General features: G+C 55.4%; 1 protein-coding gene across 14 annotated transcripts in view; it reads right to left on the bottom strand.

Moving 5' to 3' along the window:
- ANK1 (ankyrin 1) overlaps positions 1–9,396 on the bottom strand; it is a 232,986-nt gene extending 223,590 nt beyond the window's left edge. For 9 of the 14 annotated variants that reach the window (XM_085004324.1, XM_085004311.1, XM_085004301.1 and 6 more), the window contains exon 1: positions 8,919–9,354. In XM_085004324.1, coding sequence (XP_084860450.1) covers positions 8,919–9,044 — 126 coding nt within the window. In that variant the 5' untranslated portion in view covers positions 9,045–9,354. Of the gene's footprint in view, positions 1–8,918 lie in introns of all 14 variants that reach the window. The other 5 variants (XM_085004337.1, XM_085004332.1, XM_085004330.1 and 2 more) reach the window with 2 other exon arrangements.
- Between the last annotated feature and the right edge of the window lie 716 nt (positions 9,397–10,112).

Genomic DNA, 10,112 nt, shown 5'->3' on the forward strand with positions numbered 1-10,112 from the left:
CTGCTCCCGCGGCATATGGAGGTTCCCAGGCTAGGGGTCTAATCGGAGCTGTAGCTGCCAGCCTAAGCCAGAGCCACAGCAACGCAGGATCGGAGCCGCGTCTGCGACCTACACCACCGCTCACGGCAATGCCGGATCCTTAACCCACTGAGCAAGGCCAGGGACAGAATCCACATCTTCATGGATACTAGTCAGATTCTTTAACCACTGAGCCACGACGGGAACTCCCCCACCCGGCTATTTTGACTCCTGCTACTGGACCCGAGTTCCTGGACCACCTCCTCCTCCAGACCCTACTCCCTCCCCCTCCACGCGGACCATTGCCCAGCTGAACGTCCTGCCTCCTGTTCACAAAGCGAGCCCCTAACAGTTCACGAAGACTGAGCATCTCCCCCAGGGAGCCTCCCCAGGGCCCGGTCCAGGGCGCTGGCCAGGTTTACTTGTCCCATAGGACTGGCTGCAGTGCTCAAGTCAACTCTCCTTGCCCACTTCCCTTTTTTTTTTGTTTTTTGGTTTTTTTCGCCTTGCCCCATGGCATGTGCAGGTTCCTAGGCCAGGGAGCAAACCCGAACCATAACAGCAACAAAGCCACAGCAGTGATAACGCCAGATCCCTAACCTACTGAGCTGCCAGGGAACTCCTGCCCACTTCCTTTGGGAAAGTGGATACAGAATAAATAAGAAGTAAAGACAAATCCCCTCCCCCATCTTTCCTTCATCTCCCAGTTTGCTTCTCCCTTGGTTTTGCCACTGTCCATCAACCTGTTCCCGTCCATCTGCTATAACAGACGCTCCCCGCTTTGCTCTGTGCAAGCTTCACCTACGGGGACCTTGCTGGATGAGCAGGTGCCTGGCCCTGCCTCGCCCAGCGTCTGATTCTGCAGGTGGGAGGTGGGGCAGATCTGCCTGTAACAAGCCCTCTCCCCAAGGTGGTTCAGATATTAGCAAAGTGGAAAGGCCACCGGGACTGTGTCTCCCCTCCCTCCTTCCCTGTGGGTCTTTCCATAAGAGTCTGGGGCTGTCCCTTCAAGCTGGGAATCTGGCCGGTCCATGACAAAGTACCTCCTTGCATTTTCCTAAACACTTCCTCTCCCTCCATCCTGACCTCTCTCAACTCTACTTTTTTTTGTTTGTTTGTTTGTTTTGGCTTTTTAGGGCTGCACACGTGGCATATGGAAGCTCCCAGGCTAGGGGTGGAATCAGAGCTATAGCTGCCGGCCTACAGCACAGCTCAGGGCAACACCAGATCCTTAACCCACTGAGAGAGGGCAGGGATAGAACCTGCATCCTCTGGATACTAGCTGGATCCTTAACCCACTGAGCCGCAACGGAAACTCTCCAATTATTCTTTAATGCTATTCAGTGCCTTCTAATCTCCCTAGCCTGTTTTCTTCCTGAGAACTCTCCTCTTGGTGGGCATTACTTAGCCCACCTGACTTCTTAGGGCAGGAAATGAAACCACAGAAATTCAAGAGAGAGAAGTGAGAGCTCCAGGCAAGAGCCGAGCAGGGCTCATTTCTGTTCCCACCTGTCCAGGTCCAGCTCCTGGCAATTGTTTCCTGTCCAAGCCTGGAACCAGTGAGGTCCCCGACCATCCACACCAAAAGCAAAAGTCCCAGAGAGTTGAAAGAAAGATGATAACGGCAGATGCCGTCACTCGGGAACTCCGTCTATAAGCACATTACTAAATGACTATATGGAGAAGATGCCAGCGCTGTGGTGGGAAGAGAAATCTCCAGAACAGAAAGCCAAGGGGGGACATAACCATTTTCTGAAGCAGACGAGACAGAAACAGAGCAGAGAACCCTCGTTTTCATCTGGCCTTTCATCTGGCCTCTTGTCTGAACCCAGGGCCTGAAGAGGGTCCTCCAGAGATGCTCAGAGGCGCCTTCGGACATCACCTGCCACCTGGAATCCAGACACCAGCCCTTCTGTCCTGAGCCCAGATCACCTGCCTCCACTGTCTGCCTGCTCTGGCAGCTTTCCCATTCATTTGCAAGACCTTCACGTGAAGGCAGGACAAAGACCGTCAGTTCCCAGTGCCCGGCGTAGCCTTGAACATCGAGAGGATGTAGCAAACGCGGAGGAAGGCGGCCCAGTACAGAGGCCTGTGGACAAGCTTTGGCCAGGCCCTGGCTCCAGGGATCAACTCCTGTTGGAGGATCCAGTGAGACAATGTCCGTAGGACATCCAGCCCCTCAGTAAAAACAGGCCCTCCTTTGAGAAGCCGAGGTGGTTGTTTGTAGCCATCACTGGTCAATGATTCTCTGAAATGGTCAGAACTGAGAAAGCATTAACACCTTAGCCAATACCCCGAAAGATTTCCTCCAGGGGAACCATCCAGTCACAATGGAAGCAAAGGAGAAAAGAAAGGCTGGAGGTTTTTTTCCTTCCAAAATTGGCTGGCCATTCAATCTTCTCGGCTTTAGCTTTGAGGGTCCCTAATGCAAGTTCTCCTTTCTTGGGTGCGTTGGGAGGGCTTGGGAGCGGGGTGTGTATGTGTGTGTGTGTGTGTGTGTGTGTGTGTGTGTGTGTGTGCGTATGTGTGTGTTGTGTTTGCTCTCCTAGAATGCACAGAGTTTCCCCAGAGGAGTCTGGTCTGCGCACAACACCGAATGTTCCAGTATCTGGGCTATGCCACACCCCAGACTGAGCAGCCAGGGCCTGGGCAGGGATAGTGTGCTCAGGAAGTTCAGGAACCACTTGTACATCCCCCTTGGAATACACAGCTATGATTGCCATGCTCTGGGATGCCACGTGACAACCCAAAGTGACCCATGTTGAGACCTAACTCTGCAATAATCAATCTTGTCAAAATGGGAAATTCATCTCTTTCCTGAAATGAAATGAAGAAGATGATTTCAAAGATCCTTTTCTCATTTACCAGCACGGAAATAACCATGGGCTGGTCTTCCCAGGCAACGTCAGGATTTCACGCTGCCCCCCACCCCCCCAGAGGCTAAGTGGAAACTCTGGCACTGGATTTATCGGAAAGATTTATCAGAGAGATTTCTAATACATCAATCAGAAATAATTTCATTAACAATCATTATTATGCTATGAACTATAACCTCTGAGATAGATGGGCGTTTTAAATTTTACAAAGCACCCTCACTTTTGACCCGCACCCCAACTTTACAGATGAGCAAACTGAGATTCAGAGAAATTGAGTGGCTTGTTCTGCTACTAAGTACAAGAGCAGAAACTGGAATCCAGGTGTCTGATTCCCAGCCCGGTGCTCAGTACGAGGTAGAGGTCTAAGCGCCTTTTCAAGAACCAGGGACAGAGAGATGGAGCCAAGCAACGCTTATCTGCCTTTTCCAAAAACCAAACACTGATGACAGCAGACTTTGCATTGGCCGGAATAATTCAGGGGAAAAAAAACAACACAGATTTCCTGGGTTCCCCTTCTATAAGGCCAACTCTTTCAACATCCTATAGAAAGACCAAGAAAAAAAAAATCGGAACCAGTTAAATGAAGTCTCTGAATCCTTTGAAGCCATAAATATGTATGGAGTGATTATATGTAAAGACAACGGCTTTGGCTTCAAGAAGCTTACAGTTTAATAAAAGGGATAAAACAAGAACACATCTCTCTCTCTCTCTCACACACACACACACACACACAGACACAAAGGCACACACCAGAACAAAAGCTGGAACAACCCAGAGTGCAGAGAAAGAGTGATGAGGACATTCAGGAACGTTTTCTTGAAGAAGAGAGTGATGGGCTTTAACAATGACAGAGGAAGAAATGGCCGATGGATCCACTTATAGATGCAAAGCCTGGGAATGAGCCTACATACGTGAAAAGTGCCTGGCGCATGTACCCACTCGCTCCAGCTTGCTTGTTCTTATCAGAAGGGAGAAGGGGTCTTAGACTGAGGCTGAAAGAAAAGCTCTGCCATGTTGAGAAGAGCTGAGCAGGACAGGTGAGCAAGAGAAGGGTCCCTGGGCTGGCCCGTGGTCCCCTTCACAGGATGGGCATTCAGAACTCAGGTTCTGAAGTTCAGCTGCCACCCCACCTACTTTGAGGAGCAAGTGATATGCCTACCACACGGGGCTGGACACAACTGAGGGCGTGACAGCTTCTCTGCCCCTCCTGCTCTCCTGGTCTAGGGATGGCTAGCGGCAATGGGAGCTCCCAGCAGATCATCCCCCCCCACCATGGCCTCTGCAGCAGGGAGGGAGGTGCTGGGTTGGAAGATGGACAGATGGGTGGGGCTGGGATGGTTCCCACATTTTCAGCCATTGCCTGCGCCTCTCAGCAGCTCCAGAGAAGAGCAGCAGCACTTCCATTACGGAAGCTCCCCAGATACTAAAGTAAGAAAAGATGCCAAAGGGAGTTGTGGTCCATTTCAAAGGCTAAAGAAATTAACACGTGTAATCATTAACAGGCTGGGCAGCATCATCATGCTCTTCAAAAGCCAAATGGGGACTTCAAAGACAAATGTCAATTCCTACTGCAACATACACTAGTGATGTGGCTTTTGGGGCAGGACCCGGGTTTAGAGATGTGTGTGATGTGATTCTTTTTAATCCTGTAAGTTCTCTCACGGATCAAACACATAGATTCATTTGGGGAAAAAAAAATAGCAGATGTTCACATGTGAGACCCTTTACAAAGGGGAGACATGGGCCCATGTGACCCTCCTGCCTAACTTCCTGGCCTTCCTCCCACTCCTCCTCACTGCCTCCCCTCCCATCCCAACCCCTCCTGGGGAGAAGCACCGGCCACAGCCACGGCTCCTACAGTCTCAGGCTGGTCCCTCTGAATATCTCCTGTGATTCCAGGCACCTGATCAGCCAAAGCCACCCCGCAGTCCAGGAGCAGGGCCGAGTCCAGCTGTGTGAGGAAGGCTTGGGGCCCCTGGGGATGCTGCAGAGATTGGAAGGGCTGACGCCGCTGCCGACACAGCTTGGTGGTGACTTTCCGCTCCCAGGTTTGCTTTTTGTCTTCCTGCACCCTCCTCTGCTTGGCTCCTCGGGGGCCCTGTGCAAACACTGCTGCTTCAAATGGCTAAAAACCACTTGACATTGAGTGCAGCAGGGACCCTGCCAGAAACGAACTATACGCTCGGTGGGAGCGTTCACTGCACCAAAAAAAATTAGATGGTTCCACTGCCTGCTTCAAATCTCTGTTGGTTTGCAAATGATTAGAAAAGAAAGAAATGTCGGGCTCTCTTCAGATGCCCCCAAAAGACAGTCTGTCAAAGAGTGCAGTGGTCACCTGAATACAAGCCTGTGACCAAGAAACATCTAGGCCAGCAGAAACAGACACAGGAGCCCACTCATTCAATCCCTCACCGCCCCACCCCCACATTCATTGCATACCTGCTATGTGTCAGATGCTGAGCTAGGTTTGGGGCAGACAGCTATGACCAGGTCCTGGTCCCCTTCTTCACCAGCATCAGAGAGTGAAGTGGGTGGACAGGACGAGGGACAAAGAGGGGGCTTGGTCAACGCTACCCCAGGGCGTGTGTATGGGGTTGCAGGTAGCAGGCTGGGTGTAACCGCTTAAAGTTGGGCTAAGATGCCAGCCCCTTCTCTCCCCGCTGACCTCCTTCACCCCTCCCCCCTCCTCCTTTCTTTAGTCCCCCCGCCCCCAGCCTCACTTTCTCTCCAATCTCCCTGTCCTGCTCTCCCGACCTCAAGCTCTGGATAAACAGGAAAAGCACACACGTCCTCACGCCCAGGGCTTCCTCAGCCCTAGAAAGCCATGGTCCTTAATGCAAACGCCTGCTTGACACATGCTGTGCTGTTTATTTTTTTCCATCCCAGTCTTCAGAAGCAGGGGACTTATCAGTAAACGTCAGAAATCCTGGATCTTTTTTTTTTTTTTTTTTTCCCCAAAAAAACCTGCAGCTCCCGCAGCGAGCATCTGATGAGAGCGTGAGCCACACACACAGAAACTGAATGAAGCCCCAGCAGAATGCAGGCCTTTTTAGATCTCCAGAGTGTTCGCTCCCTGGGTCGAGGTGGTTTCTATCTGTGTCAGTGCGTCACAACATCAGCCTCCAGCCCCGCCGCACGGCACCCCTCCGCCAGCGCCTTCCCACACAATACCATCAACTGTAAAACTGCAGCCACCGTGGAAGTTACAACCGTGATTTCTACAAACGGGGAGGGATGCGGTTCGGCTCAGATAGTCCCCGTTAAGTAGGTTACCCATGGGACCAACACCTTTCCTGTCAGTAAATTCAGAATGCCCTTGTTCCGCTACACATCTCCCCCCACGCCCCGAATTAACGCTTCACTGGCATAAAATGGTTATTTGCATGTGTGAAGTTCTTTCTTCTTCTCGCTGAAGTGACTGATGGTGGTTCCACAGTAACCCCAAGCCTGTGGTGACCAGAGGGGGAGTCCTCAGCTGCCTGATCTTAATATACTCGGCCTGCAAAAAATGACTTCATTTGTGAAAAAAAAAAAATGGGTTTTTGTGAGACCTCACCTTATATGAACCTTCAGTTTGCCCCACCCCCACCTCGGCCATCTGCTCAACCAGCTCCTACACGAGCCCCTGCTGCCCTCTCTAAAGATGCTTTCTGCATCACTCTGCCTCCTGTCCCTGTCCCTCAAGGGCCTGCCACCTTCTTGGGAGTCTGTATTTTGCTCTAAATGTTAACTCTCCTCTCTGAGCTGGCTCTCAAGACCCCCGCCAGTGGCAAAAAGAACTCACCATCCTTCAAAAACACAAGCGAAACACCCCCACACTTCACCCCCACCATACCGCCCCTCACCCAAAGAACCCAGGTGAGAGTATACGAATTCGCCATCGCTTTGGATTAAGACCTCCTCATTACTCTTGTATCCATCCTAGCACCCAGGATACTGCATACAATAATGACAATCTGTACGGAAGATTTTCAGATGCTTACTGACGCAGTATGCGGTGACCAGCTAGTAAAAGAAAATTACACAACTCGGGGGATGGGAGGAGAATGCGTTCTCCCCTGGCACACTCCACATGGAGATAAAGTTTACCGAGAATGCAGAGACTAAGACCAAGAAACAAAAACAATATTGAACTTGCCCCTTTTCTGTGTGTGTATTACGTACGATCAGGATTGGGAGTTCTACTGAAGAGAATGGAAAGAATTCACAGAAGAAAGGGTGAGTTTGGTTTTTGCTGTGGCTCAAAAAAAAAAAAAAAAAAAAAATCATTGACAGTCTCGGGAGCCTCAAGGAAGAAGCTGGGGAGAAAGAAGTAGGATAAAAACATTGAGTGAGCAGTTCGGGAGAGGATGGGCTTGGCTCCTAAAGCACTAGGCGGGGATGGAAATAGAGAACACGCCTTCCTAAGAAAGAAGTTTACATTCATGCCAAGAAAGTGGGTGAGCGCCGTCAGATAGAACCAAATGTGTTCACCTCCCCCTCCCCCGACTCACAGGATGGGCTCTGGTGTTTCAGACCCAGCAGAAGGACCTGATGGGGAACTCTCTCTCCAAGTGGCACCAGCCCAAACTCTCGATTCCCCATCAGTCTGGAGGAAGGTTTCTTTTTAGGTCCTGCTAAAGGGGTGGTTCCTTTGTGAAACTACTATTTACACTGGAGCCGGCAATCCCTGGAGGAAGGAGGGCTGCCTTTGGAAGGGGTACAGGAAAGCCCAGCCCATGCTGGTTACTACTGGGGACAAATCAGAGCGTCTCAGGCCCTGTGTCTCATCTCTAGGAAAGGGCTGGATCTGGGTCCTGCTGACCAGCTGGTGCCAGGAGCATGACCCGCAGGCAGCCTGGCCCCACTCTGCTCTCAACCTCAGGCTCCAGATTTCTTTCTCAGAGAGAGACGATTTCAAGAGGAAAAAAAAAAAAATTTTTTTTCCTTTCTCAACCAAGGCCAGTGTCTCAGTTCTGGAGCCCCGAGGCCTTGCCCCACCGCAATGTCTTCAGGTTAAAATGGCTCTCCTGGAGCTCAAGTTCAGCCCCAGCTCCAATTCAAAGAACTGCACCCATGGACTCCGCCGCTTCCTCCATGGGGTGGGGGCTCTAAAACACCTCTGCTGGAGCCCTCTCCCCTCAACTGACCCCCTCTCTTCACAGTCCCAAGTGCTTCTCACCAAAGGTGCTTTGAGTCAGGAGTGGAGTAAGGCCCCAGGCTCAGAAGGGAGGGGGCTAAACCCAACATCAGTGGCCCTGAGGAGTCTGGGTCTTTGAGGGGGTGTCTTGTCCCCCCTGCTCCTCCGCAAAGGGACCTGTTCTCTGATCAGGCCCTGGGCCAGGCTGGACAGCACCGCGTCTGGCTTCCCAAGGAACTTCCCCTTCTGGCCCTGGGCGGTTCATCTTGAGTGACCTGAGCGGAAGACGCTGCCAAATGCCCCGGGGGCAAGCCGTTCTGCCGCCGGGCCCACAGCGTTAGGAAAGGCGCTTTCCTGGGCATCCTGGGAGGGTCGGGGAAGGGCAGGAACCCCGCTCGTTCAGAGATCTGGGAAGGAGGCTCTGTGCGCCCCTGAGAGTGGGTCACCAGGGAGGCGCCGGGAAGAGCTGCCTCCGGAGCTCAGAGCCGCGTTTACCCACCCCGGCTTCCTTGGAATGCCCAAGAGGCGGCGAGCCGGAGCGGAGCAGCCCACCGCCCCGCAGGTCGCCGGGGAGGCCGGAAAAGTTCCTCCCCGCGCGGCCCCGGCCCGCCGGTGCCTGTCCAAGGTGCTGAAAGGTCTCCGCGGGCCACCGGCGGGCTTCTGCGCGCCCTCAGCCTCCTGGCCGCCCGGTCTGCCCTTCCAGCCTTTTGCTCTGTCCTCCTCTGGCTGCACTGAAGCCTCTTCCCTCCTCCCCTCCCGCTCCGCGCCCTTCGCTCGGCGGCATCAACTCGGCCGACCCCCGGGGCCCCGCTCCCCCTCCTCGTTTCCGGGTCTGCGGAGCCCCTTCCCCCAGCGGCCACCTCCAGGCGCCTCTGCCGCTGGGCTGTCGCCGCCGCCCCCCTTACCTTCTTCTTTCGGTCACGGGAGCGGTTCCTCCGCTTCCTGTTGGATTCCTCCTTCTCCTTCTGCTCCTGGAGGGCCTGCGCCTCGATGTCTTTGATTTTCTTTAGCTGTTTGGCCGCTTGAGCCATGGTCGGTCACGGTGCTCCGGTCCCCGCCTCCCGGACCCTTCACACTTGGCGATCCAGGTGGCGACACCCTCCCGAGGAGGAAAATAGGAGTCTGCGCTCCGCGGAGGGGGGAGCTGCTCTCCCTGCCGCGGGAAGGCTGCGGCCGGGTCGGCGGGGGACGCAGCCGCGAGACGCGCGGAGGGCGAGGCGCGCGGCGGCTGCCCAGCGGCCCCCGGATGGCGCCTCCCGCCGCGGCCGGAGCTCCTCGCCGGCGCCCGGGACGGGCTCTGGGCTCGGCCCCGCCGCCTCCCTCCCTCGGTCCCCCTCCCTCTCCTGCAGCGGCGGCGGCGGCGGCGGCGGCGGCGCGGGGGGCGGGGGCGGGGAGGCGGCTCGTACTGCGGCGAGCGGCGGGGAGGAGGCGGACTCCAGCAGTTAACGCAGGAGGGCGCGGGGGCAGCTGGCGACCAGGGGGCCCGGCCGGCCCGACGAGGCTCGGTGCGCTCGGCGCCCGCGCTGGCGCATTGCGAGCGCCCGGCTGCAGGCGCGCGGGCCGGCCGGGCTCCGCCACTGCAGTGCCGCCGCCGCCGCCAGACGCACGGGCCCCCGCGCCGTCGGGTCGCGGGAACAAAGCCGCCGCTCTACCCGAAGCTGCCGGGGCGCCGAGGAGAGCCCGGCTGCGGCCGACAGCGCCGCACCGGGGGCCGGGGCGGGGGTGCTGCGGCGGGCGACGGGCCCCGCGCCGAAGCCGCCCCGCGGACCAGCGCGCCTGGAGGCGGCGGCGGAAGCGAGACCGCATCGCGGGGAGCAGAGGCCGGGCCAGCCCAGCCGGGGCGGGGGCGGGGCGGGCGGGGGACGGGCCTGGGGCGCTGCAGGGCGGTGGCCTCTGGGGCCCAGGACGCAGACCCCAGCCCGCCCCGCAGTCTGCCGGCCGAGGGGCGCGGTGCCCAAGCTCCCCGGGAAGCGCCTGTTCCCCTAGTCGTTTGCCTAGTGTTTGATTTGCCCGGTCAGACCATGTGGGCCTTTCATTTGCATATTTACCAATTACAGATAGAAAACGTGTCCAACATGAGTTTTGTTTCAGTTGTCTTT

Source organism: Sus scrofa, chromosome 17 (genome assembly GCF_054392235.1).
Source record: "Sus scrofa isolate SSC_HxYL_T2T_F1_AM1 chromosome 17, Sscrofa_HxYL_maternal_Yorkshire_Landrace_v2.0, whole genome shotgun sequence".
Lineage (NCBI taxonomy): Eukaryota > Metazoa > Chordata > Mammalia > Artiodactyla > Suidae > Sus > Sus scrofa.